The sequence below is a fragment of the Polyodon spathula genome, chromosome 8 (genome assembly GCF_017654505.1).
Source record: "Polyodon spathula isolate WHYD16114869_AA chromosome 8, ASM1765450v1, whole genome shotgun sequence".
Lineage (NCBI taxonomy): Eukaryota > Metazoa > Chordata > Actinopteri > Acipenseriformes > Polyodontidae > Polyodon > Polyodon spathula.
The window spans coordinates 36154426-36176308 of NC_054541.1; the positions used below are offsets into that span (position 1 = coordinate 36154426).

Genomic DNA, 21883 nt, shown 5'->3' on the forward strand with positions numbered 1-21883 from the left:
ATTGCTCCCAATTTTAAAACAAACAATCTGTCTGTCTAACAAAAACAAGCAAAAAAAAAAAAAACACTTACAACTAAGATTTTAGTCTTTACACAAATGATTACACACACCTACTGTAACCTGTCATTTTGTGAATTGGACACCTCAGTAAACAGACCGCACATACTGCAGTATATCAAACTGAAATGTTCATATTGTCCTCTGGTATCAGGACTCAAAGCAGTCATTACAATTACTGCATTCCACCCACTGGATTGCCTGCACTACATTTTTAGATCTATATTGCATTGCAGTCTGCTAAGTTTTATTAGCAAAGTTCAGTCGATCTGTACATAGCCTATACTTGACACTTTACACAAACATCCATCTCCTGATTCAGTAAATATCCTCTTACCTTTTTCACCTTGCCACTCCTGGTTCCTATGAAGGCCAGTGAGTGATTCTTGTAGACGTATGCAATGACTGAAGTCATTCTGTCCGAATCCTCAGTGAAGACAGGAATACCCCTCACCAACTCTGAAACTCCCAGCGGTGCATTCATATCCAACCCACAGAAATTGTCATCGATAGTTAAAAGCTGCAGAGAAAACAAAAGGCATGATTGCATTTCCACGGCTGTGTCTCAATGACAAAATCCCTCAGAAATATGTGACTTTTAACTGGTATTAAAACAATCTCCTCCACCAAGTTCAACCAGACTATCATTAAAGAAAATAGACCACAACAGTGAAGCAAAAAGCTGTAATGACTTTGACATGACTTCTGTGTTCAAAGTTCATTCACTTATACTAGATCAGCGGTACCCACCCTGTTTTCACAAATGTCAGTGCAATGAATGTCATGGTAACGTTTTGATAGTCATGTCTTTAAGGATGGCGCAGATACACATACAGTCATGGAAGAGATACAGTATGTACTGTACAACAAATAAAGGGGGAAAGGAAAGTGGAGAAATTGATAAAGGAGGCAGAATGGAATAATAATTCATTTCAACTGAAAATAGGAACTGGTGATTTTGTTTTCAATGTCTGACCTTTACAAATGCTTCGCTGTCAAACAAAGCTACGTGCAGTGGACACTGCCTGCCAAGCCAGACTAATGGTGCTCATTTAAAGTTGGGGCCTTGTTAAAAGTGTAGCCACATGATATATCTGCTTCTGCTATGTTATTCTTTTTTGCTTGTCTTACACCATATGAGGAGGCTACATACCAGGGCTCCATGCTAGCTGCTGTATGACTGACTATTTCTTTCCAAAAACTGGAATGTTATATTGTTTTCAAAAGTTTAGGCTGGCAGACATATTTAATATATATATATATATATATATATATATATATATATATATATAATATATATATATATATATATATTTAAGGGCCACATTGGTTCACCCTGCTCCAGATTTTCACAAACATTACATTGAATTGCACCATAAAAAGAACAGCATTGTTCTGAATCTTAGGCAAACCAATGCACTGATCCATGCTCTCCCCTATTAAGCTCCCCAATTAATAGAAAAAAACTGGAGTTCCCACCTCTCTGAACTGCTGCAGGTTGCCCAAAAGAATCAGGGTCTTTCTACAACAGCAAGAATGTACTGACTGACCTAATATCAGTCTTTTCTTAGAACGGTAGTTTTAAAGATTTTGGTTGAAAAATGCGAGTGCCTTTTTAGCATGGGCAAAAAAATGAAAAAACCCATGAAGAGAGAGATAGAATATGAGAGGTATAGCAGGGAGTTTGTATGGAAGTAAACAAGAGTTCATGACCATCGGCCAAAACTCTCCTGCCCAGCTCTCTACAAAGATTATCCTGAGCCTTAATCTTTACAACACAGTAGCATAATTTCTGTATTCTTCAGTAACAGTGTGAATGACACTCTTTCTGGAACTGTGAACATGTTTAATGATGCTTAAAAATAAATAAGGCTTGTTAGTCAGTGGGTACAGTGGGTATTCATTTTCTCCTTGATGCGGCTGGCAAGCCCCTGAGTAACAAAACACCACCATTACTCCATTTACTGACAGCACATTTGTAAGTTTATGCAATCACATAAACAGCAACAGAAGGAGTTGGTAAGAGGGCGGTATTTATTTTTAGAAATGCTAACTGGCTTACTACATCCAGATTATTACTCAGATTAGAAAAGGTTAGGATTGTCAATGCACCTTTTGTGTACTCACTTGGCTTTAGTCCGATTTAGTGCATAGTCATATAATCACACTGCTTAACTGGACTGTACTTTTGACCACTTGTGCATTTGTTGAATCTTGCTATTAAGACCAAGTGTTAGCCGCAGTAGCGACTCTAGATGAAGTCCTTCCTTCAGCAAATGCAGGTACTGTATTTGTATCTGACAGTGATACAGGATATCCAGCTTCCAACAGCAGGCAGTGTTTCCCAGCTAAAGAATGCTCAGTCTGCCAATGATGTCATCTTGCACAGATATTCGATCATTCTAATTTAATCAATAGGGACTGCAGTAACTAAAGCTGGAAAACCCTGGGAATTGTCCTAGCACAATAGAATACCTGTTCATATACCGTACAATACAGCAAACAGGTAATGTAACACTGATTATTTTTTTATTTGTGTGTGCATCTGTAACACTCAATCAGTGATTTCTAACACTGACCCAAAAAAATAACCATTTCGCGATTTGAACATGACCAAATTTGGAAAGACCGAAATGAAACGTTTTTGCGGTGTTTGAGTATATTATTTTGCTCAAATTGCAAAATATAAAATACAAACCAAGTAAAGATCGAAGCAGAAGGCAAAAACCTTTGCTAGTGCGTTGACAGTTCCTGTGGACATTTTGAAAATGCTGCTGCCTCGATCCCCAGGATCCTAGCGTACCACCAGAAACTGATATTGAATATGATCGTAACAAAGGTAAGGCGTCTCCTTATAAACAAATAATAACAATACTTCCACTTCTTAATGATGGACTTCACTGTGCTGAGAGGGATAATCAGCGCCTTTGAAATTTTCTTGTACCCTTCTCCTGCTCTGTGCCTCTCTACCACTTTATCCCTGACTTGCTTCGAAAGCTCCTTGGTCTTCAAGGTTGCTTTGTTGGATCACTATATGAGTTGCAGCTTGAAAGTCTTTATATAGCTGAGGGAAATTATCTACAAAGTTAAACCACTTTGAGTACACACAGGCTTAAACCATTTCACTAATTATGTGACCTTTCAAATAAACCATTTGCACCTGAGCTGATTTAGGGTGCAGTAGCAAAGGGGTTGAATACTTATGCAACCAAGATTAATCTGTTTTTCTCTGTAAATCTTAATTTATAATCTATATGCATTAATTAACTTTATCAACGTGGAGTGGTTTGTGTATATTCTAGATGTAAATTCTAATTTGAAAGCGTTGTGGAGAACTCTCAGGCGCCAACAAAATGTGAAAACTTTGCAGAGGGTGAATGATTTTGCAAACGACTGTATGTGTGTGTGTGTGTATATATATATATATATATATATATATATATATAGATATATACACACACACACACACACACGTCATGTTGCATGAATTCATTAATCTAACAGATTTTTGTTTTTCCTTAAATTTAACTAATGTGACAACATTCTACAAAAATAACGTCATCAAATTGTTCAGTGAGCAGGTTTTCCATCCATACATGGTATTTGTTTATAAAATGACAAGACATATCTCTGGCACTCAAAACGTGAAAGAGTAGGTAGCGGAATTATGATAAATATAGCATTATACGTCTCCACATGTTGCTACAACTGTTTAAATAAATGTGCCTGTCATTTTTCTTTTCATTGTTAACATCATGAAAACATTTTACACTTATAACTTTAAAGTCTGTTTCAAAGCTCTTTTCAAAAAGGACGTGCAACACTAGATTTTTCAGAATCCTGCTACTTATTCTTTAATGAGCTGCATGAACAGTAACCTTTAAGGAGGGGAATCTGACCTGAAAAAAATATAATTGTTAAAAATAACTATGAACCTATTTGAGAGACAGCACTAGTTTTGCAATCTAACCTTTTGGATATGGAAGACTGACATACAGAATATAAAGAAGCACTCCGTAAACAAACAACAGTAAGAAGACCCAATCTATCTCTGGAATATTTATTCCCTCTTCCTTTCTAGGGACACATTCTTTAAAAATCTAATATCAGGTTTCCAATGTTAATTTAAAAAGCCTTAAAATCCAATTTGTTTCTGTCAACAATAATACATAGCAAAGGAAATTTGGTTGACATCATTCAATTTATATTCAACGATTCAAAATAGTTTTCTGTGGTTCTGTGTTTTTAATTTGACTTATGTAACTAAAACAACTTGAACCATATGCTGCACCTACTGTATTTGTATTCAATATTTTGAAATTGAATTGTCCCCGTAAAGCTCACTAACACACTTAATATTTTTGTGACTTTTCTAATAGGTTTTGTTTCCATGGTGTATTACTTGAGTCCAATAGAACACAAAACACAGCTGAATACTACTCCAAAGTTCTTTAGAATTATCTACTTCACTTAACCCTACATTTATGGGGGTTTCAGGTCAAATTGTACCTGTTTAAATGGGCAAATCAAAATATTAATGCCAGCTAGTGTCTTCAGTATCCTCTGCAGATGAAGCAGGTAAAAATATAGGATACAAATAAAGCCCTCCCTCTGCCGTTGTTTGGTTTTCTACCTCATAATGTAATCTTAACAGCTTCCATTATATTGTAGGGCTGGTAGGTGACGCAATCTAAACATGAAGACATAAGCCCGACATCTGCTCCTGCAAGGGAGCGGGCTCTTTTGTAAAGCGGAATTGGTGCGATGCTTCAAAAGCAGGAGGGCCCAGGTTCGCGTCCCACCTCCGCCTGTGAGAAGCCCCTGCTTGCAGGAACCGAGGTTCACCACAGTATATTGAGATTTAAAAAATCAAATAATAACATAAAGCACTCGCAGACTTCTGTTCTTGGGACCAGACAGAAGATGTGATGCACACTTCAAGCTTACTCTTGAACCCAGCAGATGTGTCACTTCTTAAGAAAGTAGTAGGTCTGTAGTTTTTAAGATCAATGGCAACTGCCTGACTTAAACAGGAGGGACGAGTAGCCATAGCTACAGCAGTTACAGATAAGGTTATATTGTTAATGTTCTTTTATTTATTCCACTTGATTATCTGAACAAATGTGAGCCTGAAAAATAATTTATACAGTAATTGTCTACCCTACAGGGAACATCACTATCACTTTATGCCAAAATACAGAATATTTTATTTCTTAAACAGGAGAAACAAATACATTATTAATAATGGCCTACTCCAATTAGAGCCCAGTCTGGGAATTATAACTTAACATTAGCCCAGGACCCAGTGAATGCCTGACCTAAACTATAATGTAGCAGCATATTAACCTTAACTATTCAGGTCGTCTAACTCATCAACTGCATAGCCCTATAAATGTTTAGTAAAAGGAGGAAATGTATGATGAAGGGAAACTTACTGCACTGCTACAAGGAATATCCTTGACTTTAAGCCAGGCCAAATCCAATGTTCCTTCTCCCTTGTAGCAAGACTGAAGCCTATCCTTAATTCGGTCATTAATGTTTTTTAGAACAAAGACACAAAGGGCAGATTCCTCAGGAGACTTGATCCTCCATTTCTGCCCTTTGGAGAAAATGGTGTATAGGACATCATCATCAGGACTGATGCCCAGTGACCTGGCTAAAATAGCACCAGCTTTAGACAAGTAGGCAGCCTGAAGTAACCAGTACTCAATTCCATTCTTCTCACAGCCAATGGGAACCTCAACATATGAATTAAATGCTGTGTCCTCTTTGCAGAGTCGAACCAGTTTGGATGTGTAGACCTGTTCCTTGGTGGTGGAACCAGTAGGACTGGTCATTTCCGGCTGCAGAGTCAAAAAGTAAACAAAGTTTCCACTGCTGAAACCATAGATGTAATAGATGTCAAAGTCTGGAATAATAGTAAAAGTATCTGAAGGGATTTTGATCATGGAAGCCACAAACTCATCATGAAACACATAGGCAAACATCCCATCAGCTTCAGAGTTCCTGGTTAATTTCCTACTGGATATAGTAGGGAAATACTCTGGCTTACCATCAACAGCAGTGGCAATAAAAAGCTTATCATCGGAGTCCTTGTAGGAGACAATTACCCCAAACACTGAGGCACTGTCATTCACCCCAGACAGGTAGTGCTCCTTCTTATGGGATGGCTCCCCAAGCATGAAGAGGTCTTCTAGTCTTAGCAGCTTGCAGATCCCCTGGTTAAGACCACCACATGCCAGCAACCTATTTTCTTTGTAATCTATCAACAGCATTTTGTTAATGTTGTTGGTTATGGTTAGCGGCTCATTGCAAGGCTGGACTACCCTTGGAGGATAACACTTAGGGTTGTCCTTATCTGGTCCAGTTTGGTGGGTTACCTGGACTTTCAAGTCAGCTGAAAGTTTGTAGATTCTATTTACAGCACCCATGTAAACATTCCCGTTTCTTACATCCACAGCCAAGTGGTTGAAAGTCCATTCAGAATTTTCTAAATGGAAAGTGCTGAATTCCTTGTTGACGTGCACAGGTTGCCTAGAGGCAGATACAGTTGTTAGAATTGGCATGAAGTAAAAGGTCAAACAAGTCAATTTCCGCAGAACAGATGCCATTTCTACAATTTCAATACAATTTCTTTTCCCGGGATGAACTCTCAGTCAAACAGTTTTAACCAATCTTGATCCAATATTGTGCTTCCACTTCTAAGCATTGTAGACCTGCAATAGAGAAAAAATATATTAAGATAACATTTCATGTTTTAATTGTTTTCTTATAGATTATGCACCCCACATATAAATGTAGGCATAAAGAATTTGAATTATAGATTACCCAGTCTGCGATTGTGTGAAGTAGTGTCTTATTTCCCTACCAAGTCTTTTTTTTGTACTATAATTAAAAAACTTCAAATAAAATCTCAGTCAACAATTAAAACAATAAGTGAGCACCAAAATACCTTTGTAAGCAGCTAGCTAGGGTTAGTATTGTCTGCGTAACTTGTCTGCTAAGTCCCTGTGCTTTACTTAAAGAATACAAAAACTGTGTCATTCAAATCTTGAATCGCTGCCACTTGTTTTACTGCATAATCTCAGGACTGCTACACAATTATGCAGGGATGTCTTTAAAAAAAAGTTGTAACCTTTATTGTCTATAAATTGTTAATGATCCAAAGTGGGCCAACATATTCTTCAAATGAATAACAGTATGTCAATATGACCCTGCTGTTGAATGTTGAGTATAGTGTTAGGGAGTGACTCAGGGGTTCACAGAGTGGGTGGTCAACAGGCTGCTCTTTCTGGTTCCAATTAGTGATGCACCGAATCTAGGATATAGTTTCGGATTCGGCCCAAATACCTACTTTTTGAGCAGGGTTCAGATTCGACCAAAAATGCTTAGGATTCGGTGAACCAAATCCGAATCCTACATCCACCTAGATGCACAGCCATTTTAATACATCCCTCCAATGTGTGCATTTCTTCTTTAAATAATAAAGACACCAATCCGGTACTGAATGTAACTGTTGTATTTAACAACAGGTATTCAAGAACAAGAACACGTTTGATGAACTCTGTCGCAGCTCGACTCCCTAAATTACTTGTCGCGCACGTACTAAACACGTCATACAGCTGCTGAATGTAAACACATCCTCTCCGTACGCAAATACAGCACAGTCATATCACACTTTTCATGGTGTAAAGTTATGCTATAAACCTGTAATATATAGTAACAGCAAACTGATGTAGACTTTTGTGCATTGTTGCTTTGTCTGTGAAACGTGTTCTAGAGATCATGCTGAGAAAAAAAAAGAAAAACTCGGAGCACAGAAATATATATTTTTTTGTAACGTTACAACTGTCAAATGTGCAAGACGCTGTTGAACAATATGCTTTAGTAAATGGCATTACATTACTGTAACGTGCCCATACAAGTTGAACCATTTGGGAACTGCTGTGTTTTATTAAAATAATTTTAAAACTATTTCGCAGCCTATTCGATAGGTGTTCCACATACGGTGCATTTAAATCAACGTGGGTTTTATTTCACAGGGAGATTCAGGTCACTCACGTTAATTTTGTCCTCATAGCTCTCAGATCAATTGACACTGGTTGAACCGTCAATAAAGAAAATAGTGGGTTATGGCAAAGATGCAGCTCTCCTTTCTTGTAAAGGAGAAGTAAACAGTTCTGTATTTTTATATTTCTGTTGTGGGGGGAGAGGGGGCTAGCGGTAAATTGTGTAAGTTTCAAACTAATATCTTATTCAGGGACATATTTCCGTTTGTTAATAAAAATACTATTAACTAAAAGGCTCAAAACTATAGATTGTGCGTGTCCCTTGTTAGTAGCTCCCAGTCTGTTTTTTCACTCAACAGTTTCCTTCAGTTTTCTTGACAGTTTTTGTAGGCTCGGTATTCTGACGAATCTTTTGAGATGGATTCGGTATTCGGCCAAATCCCAAAGACTTGGATTCAGTGCATCCCTATTTAGAATATCTTTAAAAACTCATCATTGTTACTGAGCTGTGCAGTTTTTTACATGCTTTGACCAATGGTGTTATTTAAGTAAGCTTAAAGATCGTTTATACCAAAATAAGTAATTGTTTATTACTTTTAAATTATTATTGTATCTTCTGCATGACAAGTACATGAAATTGGTAAAATCAAGTAAATAGCTGGCAATAACAGGGGCATATAAATTCATTTGCATTCATTGCCATAGATCAGGTCAGTATTTCTCAAACTAGGGGGCGCAGACTGTATCCTTGGGGGAGGGGGGTTTAGAAGGGTAAGGATTTATTTATTTATTTTTTAAACAATTTCAGCACAAATCTTAACCTATACTATATAACCAACAGATAATTATTGGCGGTTTTGATTGGATTGCCAATAATACTTCAACCAATCAGAGGGTTGCACACAGTACTCGTAGCGATCCCGCTCTCTGTCAGACTGATATACAGAACAGTTTTAAGAAGCGCTGGACGAGGGAAAGAACATGTAAAGTGGATATAAGAATGGCAGTGATGAAGCACACTTGCTTAAATACATTAAAAGTAGACCTGACATTTCCAATCAGTGGATTAAAAAAAAAATCTGGAATTGATGCTGCAATCAGAAACCCAGAGGCAGTGTAAACTGCCCCTGCTACTGTAGTAGGACTGTTCTTTGTGTTAAGCATTTGTGTGTTGTTTTTTTGTTTTTCTATAAGGGTTTAATTAAAGTAACAGCCAAAATTGTTTGTGCCAGACTTTTTAGAAACTCTAACAAAACAGTTGATTGTTATTGTCGATACGTTGCAGATACGACTTTTACCGAAGACACCCACCATGCTTGTTAATCTATTGACCAGTTTGAAATTATTTCAAAGCCAATTAAAGCATTGTCGTTTCTGCTTTTTTGTTAGTTTTCCCCACGTGAAATCCCACGCAGTACTATCCTACAATTACTATATGATACTGTGATCATTCCACTGTGTTATGTTGTGAAGTTTTAAAACTGAGAGATAGCAAATGCTTACTGTAAAAGTTTACCGGTACCTTAAAATTAAAAGGGCCATATAAGAAGGATAAATACTGTAACTGATTTTCAGAAAGCCTTCTTCAAGTACCACTGCAATAGACAATAGTATATCTGAAATTGCCCTTTTTGTATGCGTTCTGTACTTCTTTAAAGAATAAGGCAGATTCACCAAAATAGCTCAGACAAAACGTATGATACATTTTGGTTAAAATTCAAGTCTGTTCCATATGGGCAAGTGCTTTTTCAATTGATTTTATCAGTAAAGAGGCTCTGCATGCAACCTTCTCTACGTAGCAAGCCTTTTCTTAGAATTGATTTGCTCTTTAACATTAAAATGTGCATGCTACTATGACTTGAGTCCCATATTTGTGGTGCACCTGTGAAAAGCTGGTCAGATAGAATGGGAACTGAAAGCTAGAACCTTTTATCTGTATCACGACATTCCCAAAGCCAGATCTTGCATTGTCAATTTCACAGTGAAATGCACAACGGAACACTTTACTGTAGAACGCAGTAAAACAGCAAGAATATTTGTCCTTAAATCATTTATCAAACCAAGGAGACAATCCTGTTGCTTTCACATACTAGAAATTAATTTAACGCTTACACAGACAGGCTTGACAAGAAAAAACGGATTTGCTTCCAAGCCGTTTTGCATGTATTTCACGAGACAACACTTCAGGTCTTCTGAATCCTATATGCCAGATGTAAATGTAACTGCCAAATGTCACTATCAAGGCATCGATAAGACCAAAAGCCAATCCCTGAATCTGTTTTATAATTCATAAATATACATGAATGCATTCATCGTTCACAGCTCCAAGCATTTACTTTGCAACAAACAAAAATTCCTACCAGGTACAGTACATTTAAAATGAACCACATTAGCTCTCATTTATCTTTGTACTATATGCCTATCTTTGTTGTTGTAATTACATTCTGCACCACACACTGAATATGCCATTTCCTACAACATGTGTCTTGTTCAAACATATTTATTTACAAAACAAGGAGCTGACAGTTCCAGCCTCTTTTCATGCTTTAAACATCGGATAGGAGGATTATGCACCCCTGGCAGGAGAAGTAATTTTATCTCCCAACATATGATTGTCCTAGATTGTTTTGCATTACATTTGTTAGCCAGACATATCATTAAGCAGTATTATGAATTTGAATTCATTATTGTTGTTTTTTTTCTTTTTGTGAAGGATATGCTGTTTAAGTAAGGCCAGAGTAAATTTAGGCAATAAAACTATGTACATCCATATCTACGAGCTTTAAAAAAAAATTGTCTAAATTAGTGCGTTCCTTTTTAACTAAACACGTGTTAGGAGTTACATCTCTGATGAAAGGAAATCCGAGCCCTTTGTATTTGCTGATCCCTGCTTCTACAACACAACACTCCACTTAATATCAATGAAAGAACAAATTACACTAGAAGTTGCCAGCAACTTTACGACTTCTAGTACCAATACCAAAAACTTTAGCACTTAGTGCAGAATGCCAGTACCAATAACATTACCAGTATCAAACACTTTAGCAAACAGTGCAGAATGGATACATGAGTTACTATCTGTGTTCCACAGTAACCATGACCCTATCTGCACTCTCAGGAGTTATAAGCCAGTTTTACATTTGACTTTTAGGAGAGGTCAAAGGCACAGGCAATGACATTTTTTGATAGAGAATACATAGGTTACTCTATGTGTTCCATAGTAACCATGGCCCGATCTGCAATCTACAATGAGTTATTAGCCAGTTTTGTAAGTTGATGATGTCATCCAAAATGGCTGCCATGTTTTTTTTTTTTTTAAATGTTATTATTGTAGCAACTTCCCTTGACCACATCTTAAAGACAACCATACTAGGAATTCTGTGTGCCAATTTTTGGTTCAATCGGACTAGCGATTTCAGAGGTTTTTTAAGACAGTTTTGTATGTTGATGATGTCCAATTGAACCAAAAATTGGCACAAATGATCCTAGTATGGCTGTTTTTAAGATTTGGTCAAGGGAAGTTGCTACAATGCAGAGACAACGTTTTTTAAGCCAGTTTTGTATGTTGATGATGTCATCCAATGTGTCTGTGTGACAGAAATAGAAGGATCGTTGATGCTAAATCTCCCTCCTGACCTGTGAGGACACCAAGTAACAGGAACAGAGTACCCTGGACTGTTTGGCCTGACACTTCATTTCCAGGGTTAAAAGGAAGTTGAAAGGGGGCGGAGCTTCGATGCACTAAGTCATCGACCCGGAAGGGAAAAGATGTGGCAGCCATGGACAGGAGGAGCGGCTGCAATCGTTTACAAAGGGGTCATATGTGATGGTACAAATAGGGGACGAAGCAACGTAATCTGTTCCTTCAGTTATGGTTATGGAATGACCTGGAAGGACCAGCATTATGAAATATATCGGGAGTGTTTTGTTTGTTTTGTCTTGTCTGAAAATGCTGTTTGTTATTGTTTACATGGCTAACACGATCCAGAGCTGTCGCCAAAGACCAACACCAACCCGGACAACATCACTGCACTTTGTTTCATTAAAGACTGTATATTCACTACAAGCACTCGAGCACTCACTGTGGACTTGTGTTTGTGTTATGTGTGGGTGAATAAGAACAGGGCTGTTTATTATTTGAGAACCAACCGTGGATTTAAACAGAGAAATACACGCCACTGTATTGCCTGTTAACATTATTTATTATTTACTGTTGTTATACCATCAGGCAATTGGATTACAAACCATGAAACAACATTGGACTTGGATTATAATTGTCTGTGTTTATTGATCACCTGCACACTGTTAACCATTTTGCCACAGGCCACCATATTTTTTATTGTAGCAACTTCCCTTTAACACCCTTTAACCCTCTGCGGTCCTATGCCGGACCAGGTCCGACATTACAATTTTCCCTTTCCAGTCTGATGTCTGACCCTGTCCCACAACATCAAAAAGACATAAGGAACAGGTCTCTAGTCGTTTTTTCTCTGGAAAAAGCAGAGAAAACCTTTAAATGGCCAAGTGAGACAGATAGGAACCGAATGAAGCCGAAAAAAAGGGAGTACCTGATAGCCCCATGCACCACGGAGATAACACAGATGTAAACAATGGAGACAGCTGCTTTGGCATCCAGCTCTCTAAGAAGATCACAGACATGTGCAGAGCTTTTTGAGATGTTATAGTAATAAAATAATTACTTGGATCGCATTATTGAGGAGTTTGATGATAAAACGAGTGATCAAGAGAGGATTTATCAGTATGCATGACTATAAAGAGGTATGTGAAATACAGAGAACAAGGGGTGGGGCTTTGCTGGAGATAGAGTACTTAGTGTCATTTAGGATTCAATGCCTTTTAAACCTGTTTTACTCTGGGGAAAAAAAATATTTTAAACAGAGCGTGTAAAATAAACAGCTCCTGTGAAAATAAACTGGACCTGACATGCATGACAAGCACTGAATAAATGGACCGCAAAGGGTTAAACCACACTACAATCATATGTGCCATTGGGTTTGTTTCAATTGGACTAGTGGTTTGGGAGAAGATCTTTGTCATTTGTGATTTTGACGTCTGTACCATCCGATATATTTACCATTTTCCACCTTCCCATAAGCATCTACGAACCTGCAGAATCTGGTGAGTTTTTGAGCGACTGATGCAAAGAAAAATAATAAAGAACAGTCCCAGCAATAACAATAGGCTTCCCAGACCTATTGCCACTCTGCCCTTGTGTGTTGTATATCAACTTGCACCATCTGCATTACCCGAAATAGGTTTGGGCCACCATTTGCACTGATCACAGCCTTCACATGAGGTGGCTGAGTGCTGGAATGTGTCTCAGGAGATGTTAATACATTCAGTTGATGATGATTGAGATCCAGGAAATATGGTGTCATGCTCTGCAAATCATTCGTCCACAATTTTGGCATAGTGGATGGGTGCATTACGGATTTGAAAGCAGGCCTCGCCATCCGGGTACAAGTGCAGCACTGTTGGCTGGACTTGATCTGCATCAATGCTTGCATAAACTACAGCAACTTTGTAGTTCTGCAGGGATCACATGCCACATTACATGATCAGTGGAATTTGGATCTCTAATCCGGGGCAATACGAAATGCAGACAGGTAGACAGGTTAATAAAGTGGACAGGCAGTGTATAGAGACTACTGTATATAATGTACCTAATTACAAAAAAGCATTCTCAAAATAACTCGTGAGAAGAAGATTTCAGAATAGAGCCATTTTATCAGTTTATCTCCTGTTTTTTGTACATCCGGCCCAATGGAACTACCCAAAATCCGTTTGATGGACTATTTTGTCCAGCTTCTGTGTACATGTCTTTCAGATTATCATATCTGATGTCCGATGGGTTCAAAAGAATGTTTCTTTTCCACTACACTGCTCTTTACTTCCCCACAGGTGGTAGTGTCAACCCATCAACAAAATCTACAGAGACAGAAGCACAGGAAGCAAGCATGGCTTGCATTTAAAATGCCTGGTTAAATAGTACTTTGGATTAAAATCTAATATGATGCTAAATGTAAATCAATTGACAGATAGCAGATTTTCATTATCCTCAGAAATATACTGTACTGGTGACGAAAGGTTTTGAAGTCTTTTTCTAAAACGAGAATCTTAGAAATATACATCCTTCCAGGACTACAAATACAACATTTGAGCCATAAGTATTCTCAAAAAGAAGCAGATCAACCCACGTGTTTTTAAAAGATCCCATATGGATGGGCGGGAAAACAGACTCCTTTTATCTCACTGGCACTGCCACGGGATCCCCTTTGGACAGGGATATGCATACTTAGTGGAGGACAATATTCTTACCATTACATTATTTACCCAAAAAAATATATTATTACTTTATTTGTTTTTCATTAACATATACTCCTTTCCCTAAACATCTATCCCAGAGATATTTTAAAATCAACAGTGGATCTTCACTATTTGTTAAACACACTCCGTGATACATTACCGTCAAAATTCCAGCTCACTTCCATTCCTTGTTTGATTTATATTGATTTTCTGAAATGTTGTTCATACTATAAAACACTTAAACATCTCTTCAGCTCAATATGTGAATTGCTCTTTAATTAGCATCCCCATTGTTGAAAACACATTCTGGTACATAAAATATCCACGCTTTATAAATATTTAAATAGAAAGTGCAGTTATTTATTTATTTTTTTTGTTAAACAATTTAGCGTTTTTTTAAGTTGTCTTTTTTTTTTTTTTTTTTTTTTACTAGTCATACCATCTGTTTTCAATTTATATAAACATCACAGTACCGGTCATCTATTCAGGATATCAGCTTTCAACACTTTTTACACATTTATACTAATAGCCCACAGAAAGAACTTCAGGTAACTACACAAGCATCTATAAATACCTGATACTGTTTTCTACTAGGAAGTCACTTTTTATAAAGGCAGTTTTAAAGTTAGCATAACAACAACTCGGAAAGCTAACCTAAATCAGATACAATGAACATATTCCTGTAATGACTGAAAAGCTACAGTCCTTTTTTTCAGAACGGAGGGTGACGGGGATGCCATAGTGTTTGATAGCTTACTGTGGAAAAATCGCCTGGAAATCATACAGCACACATACATAAAGCAACAAGACACGTTGCCTAGAATTACAATCTAGGCCTTGTGCCTGACCAATATGGAAGGTGTCAGGACAAAAGGTCTGAGCATCTTATTCAGAACAATATTATTTATATACATAAGTCAATGGTATCTTTTTACTTTTTAAAAATGAATAGTGTAGGGGGATCACTTTTAAGTAACAACATATAAATGATATCCTAAACCACTCCATTTATAAAAAGCAATAGCAAGATCACAAATAGGTTATCTATAAAATAATAAACACATCATTAAACCAGTCCCAGCTTTGTTATTCGTGGTTCTATTTTTAGAGGCCAATAGAAACTGATCTATTTATAAAAATCTATGTGTAGCACAAGGGCTACCTTACCAGCTGCTGAACCCTAGACGCACAAGAGCTAAAAGGATACTGATAGACAAATATCCCACATATTATTAAAAAAGAAAATCCAAATTGAGATTGATAGACACCATTTCAAATTACACATAGGTACAGGTATGACAATTTTACATAAACAAACAAAATGGCAGAATCCATAGGTATTCATAACTATAATAATAGATGTTGCTAGTATGCTCCCAAGAAACCAAACAATTTTAAGACAGACTCCTGATTCTATCTGCAGCAAAGATATGAATTATATCTATATACTCAAATAATCAAATAAAAATCCAGTTTTGTAAAAGGTCACTGTTAAATTACTCGAAAGTTGCCCCAGCACTTGTGACACAGTGAATACTAACGTCTTATTGCCAACTTACACAGGAGAATATAAAATACCAAAAGGACAATGTGTTTGGGATAGGTGAAACATTTAAAAAGCTTTCTATAAATCAATCCAGTAGTAAGATTACATAAGAACATAAAACATGTGCTTAATAATATAAAAAAAGGCCAACATCTGGACAATTGACTTACTGGTGCAAGGTCGGTAGGTGGTATGGCCCACTTGGAGACCAGCAGGAAATACTGTGTCAAATAAAAAAGAACCAAACCCTAAATTGCAAAAAGAAGACTAAGGGCCAGGCTGTGCCCTTAGTTTGCCACTGTGCCAAGCCTCTAGAAACATAAAATCCAACCAAGGGATGGACACTACAGTCCAATACAATTACCTGAGAAACAGAGTATTAACGACTTTAAACAAGGACATAGGACTCAGTGTTTTATTGTGTGTTTCATATGTTGTCACTTATTTCTAATTGTGAATGGTTTAAGGGTTTTAATTGCCTAGCTTGTTACTAAAGAGCTTTTTGTTGGCACTGTACCATAGGTTTGATGTGTGTTCATGCTCACATGTAACTGTGTATGCCGAAAGCTTCCTGCCAGCTATATTTAAAATACAACAACGTTTGTGTGCTGAAACCAACTTGTTAACACGGTCCAAATCACTGCCATGCTGTAATTTGTACTCTTTTGACAGTGTAGTACAAAATGAAACAATGCAGATTGCACAACTGAACATATCGAATTCAGCACTCTATTGGTATTGCTAACATATTAATGTATTACTTTTATGCAAGAATTTCCATGTACTGTATTTGTTTATTGTACCTTTAAATGTATGTATATGCATTCATTCCAGTTTTAGTATATCATTGTTCTATAAAACATGCATTATCTTATATGCAACAATTACTGTTCATTAGAAATTATAAACAAGAAGAAAAATGGTCAACCAGGTTTCTCATTTGCATAACATAGCATATGTAAAGTCCTCTTGTGAATACAGAATTTATTTTTCATTTATGTCCAAATTCCACATGCAGTATATTAGATTTGACTTGCATACTTTGTTACTACGTTAGTTATTACTTATTACTTTTTTTTTTTTAATATGCTTGCGTGTTGTTGCAATCTAGCCATACAACAAGTTTGGGTCTATTCATTGCCTAACAACAGACATATTGATTTAATTATTAACCATGTGGCATAACACTTATTTAAAACTGCATTGAAATTGTCTTTATTCAGCAACCGGAATGTACTTGTTCAGTATAAGGTTTGCAGTTCAGACAAAAAAGTTACTTCATGTCTACTTCGTGTGCTGCAAATTACCTGAAATGCTTGGGTGTAACTGTGTTGAATCCTATCTGTATGACCATATGTGTAGACCGGCCAAGCAGTTCATAATACATCTGCAATTAAATCAAATCCTCTCTTTTACACAGATTGTAATCCGGTAAAGCATTTACCCCCCCACACATGAAGCTTTAGGATCAGTCATGTGTGAATAAGTCTTTTCTTATCCAGAGTGGTGCCTGACAATGCAGCGACATACCCTCTACGCTATAGTACTTAGAAGGTCTTGTGTAAGTGGGTTAATACGTGGGATCTCTTGCTGTTATGTTACGTACTCGGTGGTAAATGTATCTGATATTCCTCTGGTAGTTTGTTCTTGACGAGGGTACCCCCGAACGCCGTAAAAGGTAGTCAGTCTTGTGGGTTGGGTACTGTTAGGTGGCTCTTTACCCCTAGAGGGTAAGTAAGTGTGTTGGGTAGTGTGTAAGCAAACAATAGTACGCATACTCTTGCGTTCGTTTTCTACTAAGTGTGAGTAGGTTGTCTGACACACCCACTGTTTAATGGTAAAAAATGGTACGGTATTGGGGTTATTAGTAAACCATGATAATGTCGTAATTATGTTTAATTAATCATACGATGCATTTTAAAAAGGCCAGCTTTACCAAAATCAGCTGAGTTGATATTAAACATTACCAATCCACTACAGTAGATTATTAGGTCTTTCAGATTAATGCATTATACATACCCAGAAAAAAAAACCTATAGTATTACCCCCCACACATGAAGCTTTAGGATCAGTCATGTGTGAATAAGTCTTTTCTTATCCAGAGTGGTGCCTGACAATGCAGCGACATACCCTCTACGCTATAGTACTTAGAAGTAATACAGATTCTGGTACAGTACGTAACTACTGACTGATATTTCTCTTTTTTTTTTTTGACAACAGATGGAAGTATAAACCGAGAAAGTGTTGGGATTTAAGCGGTCAGTGTCACACCTCCAAACATAAAACGTGTATTAGTGGTCAAGCAAGGAATATGTCCTTCCCATCTGTTGCATGAGGTTCTGTGCCTGCTGTGCCAGGTTTTCACACACACACTCTTTATAATGGCCATAAATGGATAAATGGTCCTTTATGATAACATGGGAATATCACTATGCGAAAGTTATTGGGCCCATTAATGACTAACTCAAAAGAAATCAAACAAATAAAATTTTTATTTATATATATATATATATATATATATATATATATATATATATATATATATATATATATATATATATATATATATATATATATATACACACACACACACACACAAATTGAGTGAACAGAAGAAAAATCTACGTCAAATCAATATTTGGTGTGACCACCCTTTGCCTTCAAAACAGCATCAATTCTTCTAGGTACACTTGCACACAGTTTTTGAAGGAACTCGGCAGGTAGGTTGGCCCAAACATCTTGGAGAACTAACCACAGTTCTTCTGTGGATTTAGGAAGCCTCAGTTGCTTTTCTCTCTTCATGTAATCCCAGACAGACTCGATGATGTTGAGATCAGGGCTCTGTGGGGGCCATACCATCACTTCCAGGACTCCTTGTTCTTCTTTACGCTGAAGATAGTTCTTAATGACTTTTGCTGTATGTTTGGGGTCGTTGTCATGCTGCAGAATAAATTTAGGGCCAATCAGATGCCTCCCTGATGGTATTGCATGATGGATAAGTACCTGCCTGTACTTCTCAGCATTGAGGACACCATTAATTCTGACCAAATCCCCAACTCCATTTGCAGAAATGCAGCCCCAAACTTGCAAGGAACCTCCACCATGCTTCACTGTTGCCTGCAGACACTCATTCGTGTACCGCTCTCCAGCCCTTCGGCAAACAAACTGCCTTCTGCTACAGCCAAATATTTCAAATTTTGACTCATCAGTCCAGAGCACCTGCTGCCATTTTTCTGCACCCCAGTTCCTGTGTTTTCATGCATTGTTGAGTCGCTTGGCCTTGTTTCCATGTTGGAGTTATGGCTTTTTGGCCGCAAGACTTCCATGAAGGCCACTTCTAACCAGACTTCTCCAGACAGTAGATGGGTGTACCAGGGTCCCACTGTTTTCTGCCAATTCTGAGCTGATGGTATTGCTGGACATCTTCCGATTGCGAAGGGAAGTAAGCATGATGTGTCTTTCATCTGCTGCAGTAAGTTTCCTTGGCCAACCACTGCGTCTACGGTCCTCAACGTTGCCCATTTCTTTGTGCTTCTTCAAAAGAGCTTGGACAGCACATCTGGACACCCCTGTCTGCCTTGAAATTTCTGCCTGGGAGAGACCTTGTTGATGCAGTATAACTACCTTGTGTCTTGTTGCTGTGCTCAGTCTTGCCATGGTGTATGACTTTTGACAGTAAACTGTCTTCAGCAACCTCACCTTGTTAGCTGAGTTTGGCTGTTCCTCACCCAGTTTTATTCCTTCGATACAGCTGTTTCTGTTTCAGTTAATGATTGTGTTTCAACCAACATATTGAACTGATGATCATTAGCACCAGTTTGGTATAATTGTTTAATCATACACCTGACTATATGCCTACAAAATCCCTGACTTTGTGCAAGTGTACCTAGAAGAATTGATGCTGTTTTGAAGGCAAAGGGTGGTCACACCAAATATTGATTTGATGTAGATTTTTCTTCTGTTCACTCACTTTGCATTTTGTTAATTGATAAATATAATCTATTAACATGTCTATTTTTGAAAGCATTCTTACTTTACAGCATTTTTTCACACCTGCCTAAAACTTTGCAGTATATTATATATATATATATATATATATATATATATATATATATATATATATATATATATATATATATATATATATATTATATATATCCAGTTATTGAATTCAGAAACTAGTCATATCCATGACTTGTGACAACATTTCCAGTTTCAGTGCAGTTTAAATCTAGACTAGAAAAAAAGCCATGTTTTCACTAGCTTGGTATATTCTCTGAAGATACTCTTTGTGATGGCTTAATCTTACCTTGAGGGTCTGAAAACTTGTTGGAAGCTAATTGGCTTGGTACAATGTCACAGATGTAGAATAGCATTTATCCAAATCTTTTTTTTTTTTTTTTTTTTTTTTTAATAGTTTGCTGCAAAATAAGGAAATGACTAAGAAAGCTAATGTATTTTTTATTGTTTAGCTGTAATGTGCTGGCACAGATCCAGTGTCACAACCTTCTTTCCCCGCTGGCAAAACAACATACTGCGATGGACTACTGGACAAGACAAAATTACTAGCTCTGCTGGAGAAGAGCTCTTTAGCTTATCTTGTAGGAAGCTCAACTTCGGACCAAAGGGTGAGCAGTTCAGTTCATCTCCTGCCATACATTAGACATTAGTCATAATAAAGAATTATCTCCGATTGTCTGCCTTTATTAGTTAATAATCCTAGCGTTAATTAGATTGGTCTTTTCTATCTGCCACCTCTCTTTGTACCACCGAAGCACGAATACAATCTGCTGCTATATTTGACGCTCATTTTTAAATAAACATACATAAGTATTGTCATGTATTTCACAAACAATAATTAAGGCAATATCTCAAGAGCTAGAGTTGTACAGTTTAGTGTGCTGTTAATAAAATAATGAATTGCAGCTTTGTATGAATTCTCAGATCTTTCTTGGAAGAAAGTACATAAAGACCATTTTATATCCAGTCAGAATTCTTCTAATCACTCTGAGATACCGCAGCCCAGCAACACATTTCAGTTACACATGAAACCCATTATTTTATACTGAACCGCAGCGTCCTAGGTTCCAAATATAACCACTTGCGTTCAGTCATTATATGAAGCATTTCTTTTTCAACTTTTTAAAATAAAAACACAAATATCTTATTGTTCCTTTGTTTACTGTAGACTGCATTCTTACTCATATACTGGATTATACTTGTGGTTGATTGAATGAAAAGGCTGCTGTAGTTGATTCAATTGAGTGCACCGACTTTAAAACTTCACCTGCATTACTGCACACGGACGAATTGCTTCGACGATACATACTGTACTGTCGCTACATTGGCCATTCCTTACTCGTTAAAATGGCTTTTCTAAAAGCAACACTTCAAAAATCAATATAAAACAGAACTGGATCTTATATTTTTGGTAATTTACTATTTCAGTACTAATTGGTGCTATTTTCACACAGTATAGTGATATGATTTAGATTTATATTGAGCGCTGACAGGTTAAATTATAAACATAAACATTGCTCGATTTCAGCCCACTCATGGGGAAAAGGCAATCGCAAATGTTACATTGCACAAATCTTCAGCAATATATACACCATACATTATACTCAATGGCGAATGAAAGAATGCGCATTTTCCAATACTGGCAGCATGCTTGGGCTTTTCCAGTGATGTGCATTTACCTGCAGCTGTGTGTGAATTGCAAGAACGTATTGCGCATTAAACAAAATCGCAATACAAGAAAAAACTATCTATTTTGAGAGGTAAAGGTCTTCTATTGGGACGGTCCTAACATATTCACACACACACGGAGTTCCTGTACTTCAAGGACTAAATAATAATAATAATAATAATAATAATAATAATAATAATAATAACAGCAAAAACTGGGTGCAGTACACAAAACTGCCGACAGCTTCTTCTGAAA

General features: G+C 37.1%; 1 protein-coding gene across 2 annotated transcripts in view; it reads right to left on the reverse strand.

Moving 5' to 3' along the window:
- The window catches only part of plxna4 (plexin A4), a 242437-nt gene that overhangs the window by 219347 nt on the left and 1207 nt on the right, over window positions 1-21883 (reverse strand). For both annotated transcript variants that reach the window (XM_041257784.1, XM_041257783.1), the window contains exons 2-3: window positions 5493-6773; window positions 395-577 (exon numbers count right to left, since the gene is read on the reverse strand). In XM_041257784.1, coding sequence (XP_041113718.1) covers window positions 395-577; window positions 5493-6668 — 1359 coding nt within the window. In that variant the 5' untranslated portion in view covers window positions 6669-6773. The remainder of the gene's footprint in view (window positions 1-394; window positions 578-5492; window positions 6774-21883) is intronic.